Raw genomic sequence first — 22,789 nt, 5'->3', positions numbered from 1 at the left:
TAAAGTCTAACAGGTTCTTAGTAAGTTTTTACTTACTAGGACTATAAAACAGAATAAGATATATTATACCGCTAGTAATTTAAAAGAGAAAAAACTTGAGTTCTGTTTGTCTTTTTTATAATTAAGTTTATGACAAAAGCCGTAAGTCCAACAGTTGTTACATTTCTCTGGGCCTTGATATTTTCATTCAATCTTAGAGTGGATTCTTTTTGGAAAATCAGGGAGTTGGTATTTTTGTTGTTGTTGAGAAGGGAATGAATTTTTTAAGCACTAAAAATATTTATAGTCTTATTAAAAACACTTAGGAGAAATATGAAGAGGAGTTTTATGGGATCATATTAGAGTGGAAGAGAAAATCAAGGCTGAAAGTCTCAGCTTCAGCTGGGGAATGTAACTGGGGCAGGGAAGAGAGAAAGCCTTGCTTTTCTGAGTTGGAGGTAAGCTTGCAAATGAGCAGCAAGAGGTATGGAGTCCTTCCAGAAAGAATGAGGCGGCCCTGTGGGTGTGCAGGGGTGGGAGGGGTGCAGTGACAGGTCAGGAAAACGGACAGGCTTGACAGTGAAGAACGGTAAGGAAATGCATCAAAGCTGGGCTTCTGGAGTCTATAGGACTGTCTAATTAGAGAAGCGTTTCAGCATGTGTTCCTGACTCTGGAGGAAAGGGGCAGCGATGCTTTGTAATCCTGTAACCCCTATGCAGTGGCTCTCACCTTCCATCACATGCGACCCCGCTGATGCCAGCCATACAGTTATTTTGGTTGCTACTTTATAACTGTGATTTTGCTACTGTTATGAATTGTAATGTAAATATTTTTGGAGATAGAGGTTTGTCAAAGGGGTAGCAACCCACGGGTTGAGAACCACTACCTTTAGGGAAATTTAGAATATTGTATCTCCACTCAGGGCCAGAGATAAAACTCATATCACAATCTGTTGACGAATTTCACTAACAAAGTAGATTGCAAAGTGAGTAAAGAAAAATTTTTAAATAAAAACATAAAAATAGCTATGGTTTACAAGGAGGAAGTAGCTGTCCTAGAATGTGCCTCAGCCGAGCTCTGAGGTGTTTCTAATCCTAAAGACAAGAATTGGGATATTGTCCTTTCTTAAAAATTAGTATATGGCCTCCAAGCAGTAGTGCTTCCCAGCACTTGGGAGTCAGAGGCAGGCAGATCTCTGCGTTCTAGGCCAGCCAGCCTGGTCTACAAAAGCTAGTTCCAGGGCAGGCTCCAAAGCTACAGAGAAACCTTGTCTCGAAAAACAAACAAACAAACAAACAAAAAAACTATATTGCCATGAAAGTTCTCCAAAGGCTGACCCGTGAGTTAAAGGGTCTGACCATGACCTCTTGCCTGTTGATTGTCTGACAAGCCACCTAACAGCTGTGTTTAATCTTGGGTTTACTGTTTTCTGTTGTCTGTTTGGTATGGTGTACATATGTTTACTAAAATCTTTTTTAGAATAAGCAATACTGTAATTCATATAAACCATTGTAATCTAGTGAGAGTATAATGTCTAGAGTAACAAAAAATATTTGAAACCATGAGAAAATTAAATATCAGGAATAAATTATAGCCAGGAAGTATTAGTGGAGTTACTAACTTATTGTGTTTATTTGTAAAACTACATTTTATTTGTATCATCATTTACTTCTATTGTATGACGTTGAATTGCATCCAGCTTCATCCTAATGAATAAAAAGGGCGAAAAATATGATTTTGAACTGTTTGCAGAGTATCTCTTAGATAGTCTCATAAAAAGCTATCATAAAAATTAAGAATTCCTCCTTTTCATAAAATTATCTTATATAAAAATAAGAGATTTAACTTATTGACCTAAATAATTCTAAAATTATGCTGATTTCCTAAATTTTAGATTATAGAGTTTTTCAACATTTATTATACTGATAGAGGTTTTTTTGTTTATAAAGTTAAAGTGAGTATTGCAGAAAATAGGAGCAAAGGTGAGTGAGTGGTCCTGCCTGGATCTGCTTGTATGCAATCCTTTCTGCATTGCTGATCAGAGGCTGCTCTCTGCACTTCCGTGCTAGAGTTTGCTAGTCCAGCTTAGAAGCTATAAATAGAATCTTCCCTGCATCTCAACGTGATGTCACAGTGGCCTTGGGCCTCTTGGTGTTCATCTGTAGCTGAAGCCCAACTCTTGCCGTTCCTGCACTTGTCGTCTTACCACAGCAGACTGACTCAAAGCGGACTTTAATGAGATGATTAATTGCTGCGGATGGTGTTTAAAATCTGAGTGTTTTCATTTTGATGGAGCAATGCAGAATGGAGCAAGCCACGATGCTGCTCCTGTTAACCCAGGGTAGAATGATATAATAGTGGGTTCTGTTGAGTGATGTGGCTTCTGATGTGGTGCTTTGTTGCTTGGATAAAAAACACCTTAATTAAGGAGGTTACTTTGAAAATGGTGTCTCAAGATGTTCCACTTGAGTGTTTAGCAAAATATCCTTAATGATTAACCAGATATTCCCTGCATATGCTTAAAGTACTCTTTATTGTAACCATATTGTGATGCAACTGGCTACATTTTTATAATTTTTTTCTTCCAGTGTGAAAAACTCAAATTACTGTCTCCCATCATATACTGCTTATAAGAACTATGATTATTCAGAACCTGGAAGAAACAATGAACAGCCAGGCCTCTGTGGCTTAAGTAATTTGGGAAATACATGTTTCATGAACTCAGCCATTCAGGTAGGTCTTTCCAAACAGAGTGAAAATTGTGCTTCATGAATTCATTACTGCAAAAAGGATGGCGTTGTTCTGTATTTTTTTCATGTTGAAGAACTTTATGTTTTGACAATTTGTAATTCGTGGGATATTTAGGCATGTACATGTAGTTCATGCTGCTGGTAGTAGGATTTCGACCTGCTTCCCAGTTAGGTAGCATGGTCTATTGCTATATTCAGACTAAATTTCCTCATGCGAAATATATAATTCTAAGCAGGAAACTTAAATTCCCAAAGGAGAAGCAGACAGTCCAACTCTCCTTTATGCAGTAGAGGTCTGTTGCTTTAAAAAAATAAATTCTTAAAGCTTTAATAAGGGCTTGACATTTAAAAATAGAGAAATTCATCTCTCCTTTCCCCGCCACGCTTTAACTACTTTCTCTTCTAGAGCTTATGGATGTGCAAAAAAGAGCTGGTTACTGCTCCTTGCCCATTCTTTCCATGTGACTTTTCTTTTTCTTGCATTCTATTCATTCTTCATAGTTGTTAAATATCTATCTATGCCTTTAATATGAAGCAATGAAGGAAGTATATATTGAAGTAACTGTCATATCTATAAATTAGAGCAGATTGCTTCATCCTCGTTTTGTTTATTTTCTGAGACAAGCTTTCACTGTGTATTCATGGGTGTCCTAGAACTCACTCTGTAGACCAGGATGGTCTCAATCTCATAGAGGCCCATCTACCTCTGCCTCCCCAGTGCTGGGGTTAAAGGCGTGCGCTACCACTGCTTGACACCTAATCTCTTTTTATAAATAAAATTTCTGTGTTTTTAAAAGCCCAAAGTAGGGTAGACTATTCTTGATATTTTAACTTAGTAACTTTTTTGTCTTTTCTGTGAATTATTAATTTTAAGTCTAATATTTTTGTTCATATTTTAAAATTCAGTCTCCTCTACACAGGAGGTAACCTCCAAAGATAACAGAGTATGAATTGCTGAAAATACCCACAAATCTTTTAGACTAAGGATAAGTATTTATAAAGTACCTTGTCATTGATCCAGCTGACTAATAAATTGACCCTCTTTTTATAACTTCTTGCACAGTTAAAGTTTAGCTGAACTATCTAGACCAAGAGTTGGCAATAGTTTTAGAACTAGAGGGTTCAGGGAACATAGTCAATTTCTGACTTAGTGGGGCCATTTCAGAAGTTGCCTATCTGTCAAGCAGAGGCTGACTAGCTTAGTGAACTCTTCCTGGGTCCTCTGCATGAGCATTGGGTTGACAGGCAAGCCATTGCACCTGCTAAGTCAATCTAAGTGAGACTGCCCTGTTCAGCTAAAATTGGGGTTAGTTAATTTTTGTTTTCTTCTTCTGATTGCAATTAATTGGTAGCTCCTGGTCGTGTCTTTTAACATAGTTCAGTCTGACCATGAGGATGCTGGTTTGTAAACTTTTGAGCGTTCACCAAACACTCCAGCAGCGACTGTGTGAAGTAGTGGATATTATTTCATATTTGTGTCTTATTGTAGCTGAAAACTATACTTTCTCTAAAACAAAGTTCTCTAAAATAAGCTGGAAAAGGGGAAAAACCATGGTTTTTTTTCTTTCTTTATTCTTATGAGTATTGGTGTTTTGCCTGCTTGTATGTCTGTGCACCATGTTTCTGCCTGGTGCCCACTAGAAAAGGGCATTGAGTCCCATGGGACCAGAAGAGCAGCCAGTGTGCTTCACTGAGCCGTGTCCCCAGCCCCAATTATTGGATTTATTTTTTAATATAAATGCAGAATCTCAAAGGTAGGGCTTTACTTTGTTCTTTTCAAGGTTTACTCAGGTATTTTTTTCCTTTGTAACTTTAAAATCGAAGCCCACTCATGAGCTTCCAAACATTGAAAAATTTCTGCTGCTGCTGCTGATTTTTAATATAACGCCTTCCAGTAATTCAGTAATCTAAAAAACAGTGATCATTATATAAAATGTTGTAACTGTTAATAACCAACAGAAGTCTGTGAAAATTAGACTTTCTTATGAGAATGAGTTATGCTTGGCAGTGAGTGACATACTTGATCACCAATGCCTAAAACCAATCTTCCAAATTACTCAGTGCAGTTACTCGGTCCTTCTACAGACCTGGAAGCAACTATTAACAGAAGCCCCTGTGATCGCGACTAAGCACGCAGAGAGCCTGTTTGCATCAGAGGCACACACCTTGCAGACACTGGATAGGATTGTTTTTCATGCTTTCCTCCTTTCTATTTGGGCAAAGGAGATGATGTGTCTCTTCTTGTAGAGACAGGACAGTGAGGAAGGAGAACCTGTGGTCCCAGACAGGTGATTTTAGGAAACACTGTATCTGTAGTATACTTGTGAGAATTTAATATTTACAGCTGGAGGAGGAATATATCTCTAAAAGAATGTCCTACAGTGTGTGGCTTCACTAACAGGGATTTTTTTGTCATGAAAACATGTCTTCATCTCAGCTGAGGAGAAAGTGTGTAACTTGTCTCTTCTTCAGTCTCTGATAATGAGGAAATTTCTCTATAACCAGTGTTCTTATTAACTGATGCAGACTTAAATGTCTTGTCTGTTAACTCATGTCATAATAGAAGGATGATACATGGTTATAGATCATAGGGACATTGTTTTAAGGATCATAAATTAGTGCATCAGATTCTAAAATACAGACCTACTTGTGTATTACAGGGGCTAACACCAGCACTGATTTCCAGGTACAGTCAGCTTTCCTTACCCATGGGTTCTGCATCCAGTCAGCCTACTGCATATGTATTTAGCATGTATTTTTTTGTCATTATTCCTGAAACAGTGCAGTGTAAAGGAGCTGAACAGCATTTGCATTGTATTGCTGTGTATAAGTAATATGAGCATAGAAAATTACAAAGTATGCCAGAGAATACATAGTTACATGCAAAATCTCATTTTATATAAAAATTTTATATAAAAGATCTGAGCCTCCACAGGTTTTAGTATCCATGGATATTTAAGAACTACTATATACTTCCTTACTTACTGAGTGCTACCATAATGGTTCCGTCTCTATTAACAGCAGTTAACAGTAGAATTAAACTGCAGTATCTTGATTTTTTTTTTAGTTACTTTAATGTAAGAAAAGTTTGTCTCTAAATATTTTTCCACTTTAACTTGTGTGTGTGTACACATGTATGTTAGAGAACATCAGAATCCGTTCTCTCCTTCTACCATGTGGATTCCAGGGATCAAGCTGAACTGTCAGGCTTGGCGGCAGGAGCTCTCACTTGCTGGGCCATCTCACCAGCCCCTAGTCTATAATTTATATTGGGAACTAGAGAATCTGTACCTATAAAAATAAAATTACCAAAACTGGCTCCAGCATTCCTCTGTTAATATAACTTATTTGCTTAATATAAAAAGGTTTAAGCTGAATTCCTTTACCAACGCATTCCAACATCAGTCAGCATGGTTTTCAGGAAGATTTAAGTTCCAAATTTAGATTCTCTTTTTTTCTGAAAGTAAATTATGGTTACAACATTTCTTCTCTTTCCTCCTCCCAGTCCTTCTTATGTGCAACCCCCACTCCCTCTTTGTTTCTTTGTTGCTGTTAGTGAATTATGTGTGGATGTAAACCAGTATAAAAATACAACCCGCTCAGTCCATTCAGTGTTACTTGTTTGTGTATGATTTCAGCGCTAACAGGCTGAGGGCTCATCCTTGACTGAGACTGTTTCCCCACTCTCAGCATTCCTTACTTGTCTGCGGCTCTTTAGCTAGGAGTGGGGCCCCATGAAATTCACCCTGCCATGCTAGCTTGTCTATTGGTCATTGTCCAAGTCATATTTAGGCAGCCATGTTGTTAAGGTGTCATGGATAAAGCTTCCTTGTTATTTCTGAGAGACACATTCTCAGCAGATTCCGAGGTCCTCTGCTCTCAGAATCTTTCTGTCTCCTCTTCCATAATCAGCCCTATATTCTAAATTGCATGTTGGTATTATCAGATAATAAAAATGTTATAGATTTGGGTTGGCAAATTCTCGAGAGAGTGAAAACCTTAATACTTTGTCTTTTGCCAATTTCTTTTAACTGGATACATTTAAATTTAAATTCTAGTTCAGGCTATGCTTGTTGATAATTTTTTCTCTTTTAATCCCTGGCTGTCTCCTCCTCTCCCTCTCCATCCCTCCCTTTGTTCTTGAGACCTTTTTTGTTTACAACAAGAAATAGTTTGTGATTATGCTTTTACATGTAATCAATTGAGTTCAGTATTTATGTATAGTTTATGTAGAAACCATTTACAAAATAATATCACTATTTTACAGTGACCTATAAACTGTAAATTTGGAGCAGGAAAAAGGCTAATGAATTGATTACTAGAATCCCTGTTCAGTGAATCATATCTACAAATGAGTTACTAGCTCTCAAATAAACCCATAGTAAGACAATCTGAGGTTGAATTAGGTCTTCGAATAATAGTAACAAGTTTTATCTGTGTGCTCCAGGTTATTTTTATACCATTTTTATTTTCTTAACTTCTCCCTAGAAGTCAATAAGGTATACCTAAGTATCTCTTTGGTAGATGGATAAGTAAAGTTGAGCTGAGTTCTTATTCAGAACATTCTGTGAAAATCTGTTTTGTTTTGGGGTGTTTTTGTTTTGTTTTTTTTTTTAAGTGTGCTCTAATCAGAAACTGAAGAAATGCCTAAACAGTTAAATGTACTGTAGAGGTCTAAGTCCTCCAGAAGGAGGTGCCCAGGACCTACGTGGATCCTTTACTCTAGTTCAGGGAACCTGGCACCTACTTATTGTCCTCCATGAACATGAGACCTTCCCGGTACACATGTATACTTGTAGGCAAAGTACTCATGTGGATAAAATAAAAGTAATTTGTTAAAATTATGCTAATCAGACGACAGGAAATTCTGTTAGCACCTTCCATTTTGTTACAGTAAATTACATGTAACAAACTTGACCTTTTTAAGAATGAAGTGTAAAGCTCAGTGGCGTTAAGGGTCTTCACACAATTGTGTAATCATATTGCACACATGTCTGTGACGCTTGAAATTGTAAAATTCACAGGGGTTCCCTGAAATAGCACTCTCGTTTTAAGTCACCATAGCAGTTGCCTTGAAAGTTATATCTACACATAATCATTTGATCAGAAGCATGGTCAGTTAACAAGCTCAGTAGTTATTTCAGGTAAGCTGCACTTGTGATGTCATTTACTAATACTCTGCAAATATTTAAGTCCTGTTGAGTATGCTTTACTCTGGTAGGTACTAATTATACCGTGACAAACAAAACGGTTTGTTCTGTCGGGTGATAGTCTAGTAGGGGGAGATGAGTACTAAAGTCCATCATAAGTTATAACGTGCATCGTGAGGAGGAGAAATGAAATGTTATTGTAACTCTGATAGCTCTGATAGAGTCCTGATAGCTCTTAATTTATCCTGAGAGTCATGCTTCTCAGGCATTCACATTTGAGCTGTGGCCAAAGAGTAGGTGTGACACAGGCAGGTGTGGATTGAAGTTAGAGGGAATAGAGCCATGTATAAAGTCCCTAAGATGCACCATGTTTGAGAAACCAAAAGAGTGCTGTGAGGTAGTAATAGGTGAAGTGTGGACAGATGTACATATAAAAAAGACCAAGCCAGATGAAGGAGAATTATCTGTGAACAAGTTACAAAGATACTAACAGTTTCAGGCTTCCAAGTCTCATTTCTTAGCTTTTTCTTTGTTTCTACCCTCAATCCTGCCTATGAAGTTTCCTTAAACCTAAGGAAACTCTTTCCTGTTCCTCTGACTGTTAACACTACCTTTTCATTTGACTTCACCCTGAGCACAGGGAAGGTGGCTCCTTGAGTAAACTGTTTGCCATGCAGGCTTGAGGGCTTGAGTTGGTATTCCCTAGCACCTAAGTGAGATGCTGGACGTGTAATCCCATTGCTGGGAAGCAGGGAGATGAGGATCCCGAAGGTGAGCTCCAAGTTCAGTGAGAGTCTCTGTCTAAAAAGATAAGATGGAAAGCAACTGGGGAGATATCCATGGTGACCTTGGGCCTCTACTGATATGTTTGTGGCTGGTTGTGCACATATATACAGACACACACACAACATAGTTTGTCCTTAAAACCATGCAGAGTCCTATATCATGTAGGCCTGATGAATTATATCCTACCATTTTTCATCAAGTTTACTTTATCTGTAATGATTTACTGGACCAAACATGCTTCTGCTTTATGTCTGTGATAATCTTCCTTTAAGTGTCTGCGTCTTTCCCCTCTGACTTCGCTAGGTCTCTAACAGCCAGGAAGAAGGCCCTTGCCCAAGCACCCTATAGAAAACGGTAACTACTTTCCTCATATTGAGTGCAGCTCAGGACCAGCTGCATGCTATTTGTATTTAAGGGGCTTTTGTTCAGCTCTCTTCTCTTATTCCTAGCTCACCCACCTATACACATGTACATATGGCAGGTACTGTTAGTTACCACTAATCCCTAGACCTGGAATAGCATCTCAGATATAGAGAACACCAAAATTAAGGAAGGATAAAAGAAGTTCTAAGTACCTCTAGTTTCTGTCTCTTACATTAAAGTAATGAATATTAACACTGACAAAATTATAGTAGTGGAAAAGAGGTAAATATAGGGCTACATTTGGGTAGAGAGAAGATTATGAATTAATTTTAGATGTTTGTTTCATTTTGCTTTATGAAAACTACAAGCAAATAACCATAAGTAGCCAAATATTCTTGTTTGAGAGTGTAAGTCAGAAGTCTAAAATGGAAGAAGGAAATATGGTGCAGATGGTAGTTAAAATCATAAAAGCTATTGCATCTAAAGAGGACATCTTTAGAAGCCCTACTGTATTTTTATTGAGGAAAGGCACTTAGGTTTGGTAGGAGAAAAAAAGAATTGTGAATACAAATATTTTCTAGATTTTTGTAATGAATTATTTTATCTCCAAAAAATAGCATCATTCTCAGAGGATTAGAAGGGTGTAATTGGGGGCTTATTTGGGATCATGCGGCACTAATTTAGAATGACATTAATTTGTTAACTTGAGTTTTTTCCAAGCAGTGTTTACTTATGTGGTACATGAAACAAATTTACTAAATTCATCTAGAGAAAAATGAGCAAAGTTCAACTGAGAAGAGGGCAAAGCAACCAAGAAAATAAACTAATTGTTTTACTAGTTACTTTATCAGCTGAGAAAAAATAGCCATTAAGTGTCTATTATAGACATGACTCATACAAACAAAGACAATACCTGCTTCTGGACGTTCATATTACTAAGTGTAATAGACTAAGGAATACCAAAGGTATATCAGAATACATGATCTGCATAATATTTTGAGTATAAAAAGCCATCAGAAAATAAGTGGTGCTTTACTAAGAAGTGGATATTTTATTTTACTGCTTTTAGTGCTGTTGATCAAACTCAGTGCCATGCACATGTTAGGCAGGTCTCTACCACACTTCAGCAGATAGCACCTTTTGAGTTAGCTTTTTAATTTATTTTGTAGAGAACGTTACTGTTCATCTTGTTTCAGGTTATCTATGCCTGCGATACCATAGCAGGATATTACCAGAGCTACAAACATTACCTCATGTCTTATTCCTGTTTTATTTCTTTCATAAAAATCAAATCTACTTTACCACAGCCAAAGCACGCCATTCATGTACTCAGTGTGTGTTAGAATCCCGTCCATCCTATTGATACTTCTTCACATGTTGAAATGCTTTAAAAAAAAAAGTCACATGAAATATTTAGCATAATATACACTGGTTATTTATAGTATCTCTGTTATATACCTGATTTTGTGTTTACTAGATTTGACTGCCTCAGTTTTGCTGACATTGATGTAATAGAAGGGTTATGAGTAATTGCTAAGAGTTTTTCTAAATAATACATATTTTGTCAGAATTATTTCAGTGTTTGTTTTTCAAAGAAAACATTATTACTTCATAGGAAAAGCCTTCTGAGAGAAATAAAATGTAATTCCAGATTCCTTTTATTCTTAACTGTATTATCATTGAATGCCGTACTAAAAATAGTAATGCATGTGTCGTAATTACCCTGCCCCCCTCCTGGAGTCTGCACACTTTCCCAGCCTATGTCTCCATTGTCCTTTACTTAAACTTTCTTTCTTCACTATTTTTTTAAGCTTTATATACAGGTTTTTAAATGGAGGATAGGACTAGGAGGACCCATGACCTTGAAAAGAATAGTCTGCTCCTTCCACTTTGTCATTGCTATTTTGGAGTTCTCATTGTACTGTGAGCTGTCAGCTAAGTGGCGTGGGTAAACACGTGGTTTTTTAAACCATACTGCCAGGATTCAAACTGTAGCTCTGCCCCTTTATAATTGTATCACCCTGGATCCCTGGATAAAGAAATTTCATAGTGCCTGGCAGTAGTGGCGCACGCCTTTAATCCCAGCACTCGGGAGGCAGAGGCAGGCGGATCTCTGTGAGTTCGAGGCCAGCCTGGTCTACAAGAGATAGTTCCAGGACAGGAACCAAAAGCTACAGAGAAACCCTGTCTCGAAAAATCCAAAAAAAAAAAAAAAAAGAAAAGAAAAGAAAGAAATTTCATAGTTTTCTTCATCTGAGAGAAAGAGCTTAAGACAAGACATACTTGACACATGAATAGTCTGTGTCAGCTGATAGTAGTCGGATACTCCTTCACAGAAATTACCTTTTGTTCTTTATTGCCCCTTTACCTTTGAAATTTTAATATCTATTTATATACTGACAAGTCCCAAATCTGTCCCAAGTATAATTCTCCCTCCTGAGTTTCAACCTTAACATAGAAATGTTCAGTGAATATTTATGCCAAGGTAGCTTACAAATGACTCAGATGCAACATGTCTATTAACTCTGGCCCTGACCCTTTATTGGTTAGTTGATTGTCATGTGACTGACCTAGAACTTTCTGTTTAGACCAAGATGACTTTGAGCTCACAGCAGTCCTGTCTGTCTGCTGGGTGCTGGGATTGTTGGTACATACCAAAACATTGGATTTTCTTACACTTTGTGATAGATAACCATTCATCCACTAACCCAAGACAAACCTGAGACTCCCAGTCCCCAGCCCTGTTGACTGCATCTGACATGCACTTATATTGGTCGTTTCCTCTGCATGTGCACTGTTTGCACTGTTTCAGTACTCAGCTGCTCTTATGATGGAAAACACCAAAGTAGATCGACAGGTCATCTCTCATGTATCATTTATGATCTTCCAGGCCATTCAGTATACTGCTTCAAAATTCATTGTTAATTTTTTTTTTAGATAACCTAAGAATAAAATTTAAATTGTAACCAGCTTATCTCTTTAGCCAGATCAGTGTAAAGGTCTTCGAGTTCTTAGAATTTATGCTGTGTCAGATTTCTTTGTCTACACTCTGAGCGCTCCCCCTCCTTCTGTCCCTTTCTACTGAATGACCTGCAGTGGTCATTGTGAAAGCAGAGGCTGTTGTTAATTTCTTTTATGTCTTCGGTATTTAGCATGGTACCAGATAATAATAATGATAATAATAATAATGCTAGCACAGTGTTTCTCTCAGCTTATATCTTGTCTGTGGTGTCACTGAACTGGTCAGTGATGGAAGAGTTTCAGAAATTATAAGAGATCAAAGTCTTCTGTGTCAATTTGATAGAGTAATTTTATACTTTTGTAATAATCAGACGTGGTTTTTTATATGGTGTTTTTAATTTGTTTGACAAAAGTGCCAATCTTTAGTGATTTAGAAGGGTTTTTTTTTTCAGTTGATCACTCCACAAATTGGTTTGAGAAATATTGCATTAGAAAAAAGTCATTTATTTACCAGACATGTACTTGACTTGTACCTGAGTAGTAGTATTTCTAGAGCTGCAAAAGAACTCCAGAAGAGCTCAGTAATTTAAATAGAACTCTGACATACAATAGTTAACGCCTTGCAGTTGAAAGATGAAAGCATTATAAACAAATATTATGTAAACATTATAGTTTGTGCCCCACAAATGAATATTAGTCCTACCATTACAGTTCTCTTGAAATGCTGGTTTTCAGTGATAAATACTTGTGGAATAATTGCTTAAATTTTTTCTTACAAAAATAATCTAATGCTTCATAATTCATGGTATCACATAATACTTCTGTTTATTGTCAGTGCAGGCGTCTTGTAATGAGTTGAGACATAGAAGTGCATGACTTCATTGTTTCTCTTAACGAATATAATAATGTTTTTTCCCATCCCATGCCGTTGAAAGTTAAAACAGTTAACAAATCACACAATTCTTAATATTTATCTAAAAATGTTTCTATACTGAACATTATGGAAAAGGAATATATACTGAAAAAAATTAAGAAGCCATTATTTTCTTAATTCCTTTTTCTATTCTTAACTCCTTTTTCTATCATGCTTACAAAAAAAACGACATTTAGTGTCTCAGTCTTAATGAGTTAAGAGGTTATTTCACGTTAAAATGAATTTGTCGGCTTTGAAAATAAGTAGAGCTTACACTTTGTTAAAATTATTTGAACCTTATGGTTTTTACTTGTTTTCATAAAATATGTAAATAGAAATCACTAATGAATAGCCTATTGCTAAGAATGGTTTTAATTAGCTAATTGCTGTGGAGGCCTAGTAGTGTTAAAACTTGATTAAAATACTCCATACCTAAAGTCTGTAATAGCCTTATGGCCTTGTTGGTAGTGTAGTTCATCACAGACTTGTACATATGCATTCAGAAGGAATCTTCTATTCAATTTCATGTGCTCTTCAATATGAATATTCAGTTTCTTGTGCTGTTCAAAAGAATTATGACAACTTTTTTAGATAGTGACATCCATAGTTAAAGGATGTGCTTGCTATAAGTAATCTGTAGGGTAAATATATACTTTATAGTAAGGAAGGGGCATACTTACTTAAGTAATATTTTTGGTAAATTTAGGATTATCCTTTCTAAATCTTATAGATGAAAGAAGAGGAAAGGGATTAATATTTCTTTGCTACCCAACAAAATGTATGTTATCAATTGTCATACTTCCAGAACTTTGATGATAATTTTTTATTGGATTTGATACAACATGAAGAAACACCATGAGGAAGGAATAAAGTGAGACATTCAGTGAAGTTTGGTTTCATCCGTATCATAACTAGGAGTCACACTAACAATGATGGTGTAAGAAGAGCATCCTTACCTGACCAGAACACTCCCTTTGAGTATGTGTTCACTAGGCTGGATGTGGTAGCAGGCTCTTGTCATCATGTAGGAGGCTGAAGTAGAGAGACTGATATCCAGGCCACCCTGAATCGTAGCCAGACCCCACCTCAAAAAGATGAAACAGAGTGAAGTAGGGGAGTAGGCAGTGGAGGGGGTTTACTTGATATAAGATCCCAGTGTTTTCAGTAGAGGTAGCTCATACCTTATTGACTACTTGAATGGGGGAGGGATAATTAGAGCAAGAAATAATTGAAGAAAAGTATATCTGCTTTTATTTGCCCAAATTTGTTCTCTTTTGAAAAGTTTGGAAAATATAAATATAAAGCTAAAAGAGCCATAATTCTATTTGCTTCACAAAGTAAGTTTGTAGGGATCCTTAGAATTTATCTCTAGGGTGTTGAGATCTTACTTTTCTAGAAGAAATTAAAAAAAAATAAAAGTATCGTGTTATTAAAAGACTCATTTTTTAATCACCTTGACAAAGCCCCCTATGTGTGCAGCTCATCACATGGATGCTTGCCTTAGACTTCCCAGGGGCTGCTGTCTGGGTGAAGAGCTGCAGGCAGTTATTTTGGTTAGAACAGAGTGCCATTCAAAATGCTCATAATGTTGTCACAGCAGGGAGGACAACAGTTGACACAAAAATCAATTGAAGTAAAAAAGGAGTCTTCAGTCACTGCACTTAAAATTTAGAAAACGTTACCTGAGAATATTCTAAAATGGTTGTAAGCATATATTTCTTTGGGTTTTATTTTAAAATCATAAGAAAATAAAAGCAAGTCCCTTATTGGGATTGGGTTTTTCAGTTTGAAGGAGTAGCTGTTTTTTAAAAAGTATTGAGTGACATTCATTTTGATCAGTTACAGAATAAGTTGCAAAACTCAAAAGCTTTAGGCAATGAAAAATTAAGTCTGTTTTCTTTCCTGTTCTAGTTACCGGTTTACTAAAGTAGTGAGCATACATGAGCACTTGAGAATTGGGCTACTGGAGCACCTGAGCAGAGAGGGAGTGGTTCACACTCAGCTTTACAAAAGACAACTTTCTCTTTTTGAAGGGGATTACTTTGACTATTTTCCAGGTACTGGGGAAATTCCAGATTCATTGCAAGTTATGGGATGGCTATTAATTATTCATATGTTGGTTTCAGACTCGGTTTTGGTTGTATAGTAAGATTTTGAGTTTTTCAGTTTAATCAAAAAATAAATAAAATAGAAGTTTATTAAGACTCAAAATACATCACCTAAAAGTTTTTTCAGAGAATTCAGGAGACATAAGTCTCACTGGCCAGAACATAACTTAGTGACAGATTAAGTCTTTTACTTTCAAATACTAATGTACTTATGAAAGGATATGTGTATACGTATAGCAAGAAATATTAGGTGCAGTACATCCGTCATTTAAGTAACTAAACATTTCACATAGTATTCTAGTTTTTAGAATATTGGGCTAAGTTTTAGATAATTTTTTATAAAATACCTGAAGTGTTCTGTATTTATTTTACTGTTCTTGAGGGTTGCAGTGGATAAAGTTCTATTTACATTGAACCATATAGCAGAGTGCCCAATAGATGAGACATTTGAGTATTTAGAATTCCAGTAGAATTTTTGCTTGGTTCCTGGCTAAAGATTTAGAAAAATAGTTTTAACTTATATAGATGTAGTTTTGTAGATATTGAGGCTTTGACAGTCATCATTTTCTTTCATTCTGAAGCTTACATAATGCCTCTTTAAGCCTTAAGGGGACTTTTTGAGCTGGGCTGTGGTGACACACACCTTTGATCACAGCCGTCAGGAGGCAGAGGCAAGCGGATCTGTGAGATCAAAGGCTAGCCTGACCTACAGAGTAAGTTCCAGGACATCCAGAGCTACACAGAGAAACCCTGTCTCAAAAAAAAAAAAAAACAGGATTTTTTGGAAATATCTAACTTTTGGATAAATATTATTATAAGCAGGTGTAAGTTGTGTCCTTTTGTGTCTCTTCCTCTCCCAGTGTTGTAAGGACCATTTCTGGTCTCTACTCGATACTGTCATTCAGCTAACACTTTCTTGGGCTATTCAGCCAGCGTTGTGCTAGATCTACAGCGGTGACTGACACATTGATGCTGTCAGCAAATTGGAAGTACAAAGTCTCCCTGAGGAAGGATAAATACTAATTACCCCTTGGTAGACTAAGGTGGGGCACTGTGTGTGAGAGAGCTCTCCAAGGAGTGCACGCAAAGGCTCGTTCACTACATTAATAAGGGGTTATAGTAAGACTCCTAATTTAAATTGAATAATAATAAATTTGCAGATTCCAGTATAAAATATTTCATTGTTTGTTGGTTAAACTCATTCAATCCGATTTATGTTGTGCTTATATTTCTGAATGTGTGTCCTGCCACTTGTCAGGGACTCTCTCTTAGAGAAGACTGTCTCTCCTTCCCTAACAGTTATCAGCTGTCACTAGCTCCTTGGCTAGGGGTGACACTTACTGTCCACCTCCATCTCCATGCTGGGATTTGGTGTGCCTTTGCTTGTCTGAGTCTTGTGCGTGTTGTCCTGTGTCCGTCACCTTTCTGACTGTTTCTCCTCGTCAGGAACTTGCTATAATAGCTTTTATACTCAACCTTGAGTTGTCTCCCATCACTCTGTCATGAAAGCTAAATTAGTAAAGGCAAAAAGATTACCATATATACACCAAATATGAAATTTAATTATTCATCCTTAAATTTCTGTTGCTCTTAACAATATGTTACACTGTAAGCTTGCATGGAATCAGTTTTTAAATATTTAAATATAGAAATATTTAACCTGGTTGCTAAGTACCTTACCTATTCATTAACATAAGTTGTTTACTTTTTCCTCTTTTGCATTGAGTTGAAGATACTATTTCTTTTTTTTTTTCTTTTTTTTTTTTTTTTTTTTTTTGATTTTCGAGACAGGGTTTCTCTGTAGCTTTTTAGTTCCTGTCCTGGCACTAGCTCTTGTAGACCAGGCTGGCCTCGAACTCACAGAGATCCGCCTGCCTCTGCCTCCCAAGTGCTGGGATTAAAGGCGTGCGCCACCACCGCCCGGCCGAAGATACTATTAAGAATCTCTTTTGTGCCAGGTGGTGGTGATGCATTTTTAATCCCAGCACTCGGGAAACAGAGGCAGGCAGAGCCCTGTGAGTTCGAGGTCAGCCTGTTCTATAAGAGCTAGTTCCAGGACAGTCTCCAAAGCTACAGAAAAACCCTGTCTCAAAAAAACAATCAAACAAAAAACCCTTTTGTCTAGTTTCTGCTTTATTACTTTATTTTTAATTAGTATAGATATTTGTACATGATAGTAATTTCATAATGGCACTATCAAGCATGGTATTACTTTATCTTTAATATCATCTTCAAAAAATTTCACCTTTGTTTGAGGAACAAACTCTAACCCAATTATAATTAAAACAAAACATGGCTTAAGATTTTTATGATTTTTTTTTCCCCATACTGGGAAAGCTGAGGGAGGCAGATCAGGATTTCATATTCAGTTTGGCTATATAATAGAACCATATCTCAGAAAATATTATATGCATGTGTGTCTTAATATCAAATCATTTTCTCATATTTGGGCCCCATTTTATTATAAATAATGAGAAGATCTAACTTTCTTGATTTTGATGTTTGACAGTGTCAGGTGGCTGAATGTAAGGAAATTAGTGCATTTACTAATACATGCATCTGGTTTTTCTTATAATGTGCTCATATATGCTTTGGTTTTGCTAGCAACTACCATATATGTTAAGAAATTAAAGTTTTACTGAATTGTACAGTCAAGGACGTGTTTAGGTTACATACGATACAAAAGACTGTTAGTCCGTACTCTATTATCTAGTATTCCTAGTATCTTTTAAGTCTAAGAGGGTAATTTCCTCATTTAAATATAGAGAAACATGCACACACACACTAAAAATGAGTTATTCTTTAGAACATTATGTGCAGTGGCAGCCAGTCTAAGCATCCTATTTCAATCATCAAAGGCTTTTCTCATTTTAAGATAAGATCGTATGAAAACACTAAATGATATAATAATTTCACATCCTCAGGACCGCAAGGGGTGCACCCACACACTGAGACAATGGGGATGTTCTATTGGGAACTCACCAAGGCCAGCTGGCCTGGGTCTGAAAAAGCCTGGGATAAAACCGGACTCTCTGAACATAGCGGACAATGAGGACTACTGAGAACTCAAGATCAATGGCAATGGGTTTTTGATCCTACTGCACGTACTCGCTTTGTGGGAGCCTAGGCAGTTTGGATGCTCAACTTACTAGACCTGGATGGAGGTGGGTGGTCCTTGGACTTCCCACAGGGCAGGGAACCCTGATTGCTCTTCGGGCTGAGGAGGGAGGGGGACTTGATTGGGGGAGGGGGAGGGAAATGGGAGGCGGTGGCGGGGAAGAGACAGAAATCTTAAATAAATAAATAAATAAATAAATAGAACTCGTTAGTAAAAAACCTAAGCTATCAAAAAAATAAACAATAATTTCACATCAAACAGCAACACAACCAACCGAGCTTAAGAAACTGGCTGCTGCTTTTCTCCCCAAATGATGGTGTTTTACATGGGTTGAATGGCACCTGTGACACAGAGACACCTGGATGCTTGACCTTAATTCTCTTGAAATTTGTACCCAAAGTTATAGTAACTGGTCCTTACTTTATTTAAATCTTTAAAGAACACAACTTGTAAATGTACCAATACTTGGAAGATTAGAGAAATTTCTGACATCACTTAGAATTTAAGTTAATGTTATTTGTGTAATTAGTAACATGGTTGGCTAGCTGTTGGATCTCTGTATTCATGTGATTTTATAAGTTGTTAGAGAAACAGAACTATGACATCTCTATAAGTAGTCCAGGCCCCTACGTGTTAAGAGTATTTGTATTTCATTCTTTAGTGTGGCGGTACTGTTCAAACTGACTTGTGTCCCTGTGAAAATAAGAACTAGTCTAGAGGATCAGAACAGGTTCACTGCAAAGCCAAGAGAAAACTCAGACATAAAGGTGAAATGGGTTCAATACATATTGTCCTTTTGCTTTCATCCTTGGGTTTTTACGGTGCTTTTGAAGTCATTCATTATAAGCAAATATATACTTACCACATGTGCTAAGATTTTATTAGACAAAAATTGAATACTCTGTGTTAGATAATGAGAGAAAGGAATAAAAACTGAGAGAATAAATTAGTAAATACAGGCAAAACATTTTATTAAACATATGTATTTATTATGTATGACCAATGCCAAGTGCTGAAGATTACAGATATGAAAGTTATAGCCCATGTGACATAAATTAGCAACGATGTTACAAAATATGTAAAACCAGTGCTATAGTGAAAGTGAACTGAGCAGTGTGCAAGCCCAGCAGGAAACTTTGTTGAGGATCTGAAAACACATTCCCGGCAGGACACCCAGATCTCATTTAGATGATGGAGCTAATAAGGCATGAAAATAGGTTTTCAGATAGGTGAAGTTGTGCACGTTACGTATTGAGAGGAAGCATAGAAGTTAAGAGACTGTCAGTGAAGAAAGTAATTAAAGGCATTTGTCAAGGACATAGATGAATAAGAGACTTGTCTAAGAATTGGTGTTCTAGTATGACTATAAGAAGTTACTAAAGGTTTTTTTGTTTGTTTTTTATTTTTCAAGACAGAGTTTCTCTTGGGAAAGAGAGTCTGTCTTGGGACTCACCTTGTAGGCCACACTGGCCTCAAACTCACAGATATTATCCTGCCTCTACCTTCCAAGTGCTGGATTAAGGGTGTGTGCCACTACTGCCGAGCCTTTTTTTTTTAAGATTTACTTTTTATAAGTACTCTATCTACTCATACAACTTTATGTCAGAAGAGGACATCAAATCTCACTATAGATGGTTTTGAACCACCATGTGGTTGCTGGGAATTGAACTCAGGACCTCTAGAAGAACAACAGCCAATGCTCTAAATCACTGAACCCTCTCTCTAACCTGTTAAAGGTTTTATAGCAAGGCAGTAACATAATTAAACATAGTTAAAAGACCACTGGTAGAGAGTTAATTTTTTTTTTTTTGTATTTGAAAGGTCTTATAAGTTAAGAATACACATGAGCCAGGCAGTGGTGGTGCACACCTTTAATCCCAGCACCGAGGAGTCAGAAGTAGGCAAATCTCTTTGAGTTCGAGGGCAGCATGGTCTCTCTACAAGAGCTAGTTCCAGGACAGACTCCAAAGCTACACAGAGAAACCCTGTCTCAAAAAGACAAAACAAAACAAACCATGAATAACTTAGTAAAAATAAAGTTCAGAAATTATTCATAAATTTGTTTTTTTGTATAAGTATAATAATTAATTATCGTAATCCTGACCAAATCAAATAGAAGATTTGGAACTGGTGCTAGTTGTTATATATTGCTGTGACTGCCTCTTAGCCTAATTTTCTGTTTTGTGTTGATCTACTTGTGGTAAATCAAAGGGTGCTGCAAGGTGACCACATCTGTGTCCTGATGTGTTCTCTATTGCCTGGCCCTTCCTCCAGTGCACGGTTTAGAACTGAAAGTGAAAGTGAAACTCAAGTAGAGTATAAGATTTTTGAAGCATAAAAGGACTTGAGAACAAGCAGGCAGTATTCTTTCCCTTCCTTACCATCTACATTATAAACTCCCTATGTATTTCTCTCTTACTACAAAGCCTGTTTCTATACTGTAGGCAAACATAAAGGACTCTAAAGACCTGCAGAGCCCAACCTGAATCATAAAATAATGACTAAACCTAGTAGTGGTCAGTAATCATAGTTGTTCTGGAGACCAAGGCAAGAAACGAGAAGTTCAAGGCTAGCCTGGGCCACTTAAGATCTTATCTCACAACCAGAAGTACAGTGCAATAAGAGCACGGGGGGGGGGGGGGGGGGGGGGGGCCTCAGCCATAGCAGGTGTCATTATTCTCAGACCACTTAGATGAGCTAGGAAGAGGGGAGGATCTGACAGTCAGCTCCAGCCGGGATACTAATACGTTTCCACCTTCATCTTGAGGGGTGGGGCTAGACTACCAATTTAGACTACATTCAGATTTTATAGATAATTATGATTACTTAGCAAACATAAGTTGATTTTTTTAAAAAAAAAAGAGTATCATAATTTACTTGAAAGAACTAAAAGTAGAATATGCCTACCTCGTCTTTTGACCAGACTACGTAATATGCTCTTAATTTGAATTACCTGTATGAACCCAGCAAGCTGAACCTTTCAGAGCTCCAAAGCCGATTTAACTTAGTTGCACACTATTTCTCCAAAGCTTTGATATCCATGAATATTGATTGAGACTCTGAACAAAGTGGTTTTTTTAAAAAGTTACATGCAAGCAGCGGTTTCTTATATAGCACTTTTGTCACTGGACTCCAAGACAAACAGATATATATGGCTGTTTGTACGACTTACATGATTGTATGTGTATGTGACACATTGCATATTCAAACATTCCTTAATAAAGTAACTTGGCTCTTACTGAGGTCAGATTATATATATCATCAGTTTAAAATTATTCCATCATAAGGTAAAATATTGGGGGAGATGTGTTTCTACCATCTTTTAAAAATTTTTTTCTTCAGGAATTAATTCAGATGAAAATAAAAGCTGCAAAAATTCTCCACTCTTAATTTTCATAAAAGAAAATTGGATTATTATTAGAGCTATCAAAAGAACACACCCAGGGTCTTCCTAAAGTTTGTCTTTTTAGGTTACTGGTCAGCACTACCCTTTCTAAAAACTGCTGCCAGCCACACGGCAGGTTTGAAAACTGTTCCTGTATGGTAAGGCACTGGCTGCAGAAGCAGTGAATACAGTTGTCCTGGTATCCATGAGGGATTGATCTGAAAACCCACAGACACACAGAGTGTTTGCTGTTATGTGGCTTATATTGCCACATACCCTGAGTATCTCCTCCTGTACATTTCCAGTCATCTCTGGCTTGCTTATAATGCCTTTACATTGTCCTGACTAAAGAGTGATGACAAGAAACAACTTTGGTCAGTGTGAATGTGGTTTTTTTTTTCCCACAAATGTTTTCCTATTTTTAATTAATTTGAGTCCATGGATACCACGAACCATCTGTACCTCTTTTAAGTGATTTTTTTTTCGCTTGCACACTATCTCAGTTTTTACCTACTCAGGCTAATTTGCAGGTGCCTGGATGATTAGACAATCCATAATTTCTACCAATCAAGTAAAAGAAGGAAAGAAAACTCTGAGCTTCTCTCCCAGTTAACAGGTAGTTTGCTGTGGTTAAAATTAATGCAGATTTTGCAGCAACAAACATTAGTATTTTTATTTACTTTAAGTAAATGATTGAAAGCTTGGAAAATGAATAATATGAGTGCCTCATTTGAGTGTTTGACAGTTACCATTGAATTTTTTCTGTATGTGTTATGGTAAATTGATGTTTTTAATTGTGTATGTGGTTACTTTTACTTTAAAATATATTTTGTTCATTGCAGTGTTTGAGCAACACACCTCCACTTACTGAATATTTCCTCAATGATAAGTACCAAGAAGAACTGAATTTTGACAATCCCTTAGGAATGAGAGGTGAAATAGCTAAATCATATGCTGAACTGATCAAGCAGATGTGGTCTGGAAAATTTAGCTACGTCACTCCTAGAGCATTTAAGGTTAGTATGGCAAACTTATTCTCAGCATGTCTGCTCCTGTCCCTGGGGCGAGGGCAAGTGGGATCCTCAGGTGAAAGGGATGAAGTCCCATATCATCGTCTCCCTGTCTCCACCCATTTGATACAAAACTTCAGGACATAGCACAGGATGGGTGGTTAGGACTTTTTGTTCGGCTTTTGTTTTCTTAATGTCTAGAAATGGGCTGGAGAGGCATGTCTCAGGGGTTAAGAGCACTTCTACTTTTCCAGAGGACCCGAGT

At 37.0% G+C, this 22,789-nt stretch overlaps 1 protein-coding gene across 4 annotated transcripts in view; it reads left to right on the top strand.

The window, feature by feature from the left end:
• Usp15 (ubiquitin specific peptidase 15) overlaps positions 1-22,789 on the top strand; it is a 102,346-nt gene that overhangs the window by 52,241 nt on the left and 27,316 nt on the right. For 3 of the 4 annotated variants that reach the window (XM_041677538.1, XM_041677531.1, XM_041677543.1), the window contains 2 exons: positions 2,569-2,713; positions 22,357-22,530. In XM_041677538.1, coding sequence (XP_041533472.1) covers positions 2,569-2,713; positions 22,357-22,530 — 319 coding nt within the window. Of the gene's footprint in view, positions 1-2,568; positions 2,714-22,356; positions 22,531-22,789 lie in introns of those variants that run through there. The other variant, XR_005976521.1, reaches the window with a different exon arrangement.

Source organism: Microtus oregoni, unplaced genomic scaffold (genome assembly GCF_018167655.1).
Source record: "Microtus oregoni isolate MIOR12 unplaced genomic scaffold, Mior012 000001F_ref0000356, whole genome shotgun sequence".
Lineage (NCBI taxonomy): Eukaryota > Metazoa > Chordata > Mammalia > Rodentia > Cricetidae > Microtus > Microtus oregoni.
The sequence above is the reverse complement of the archived record's forward strand: the minus strand, read 5'-3'. Positions and strand labels throughout refer to the sequence as shown.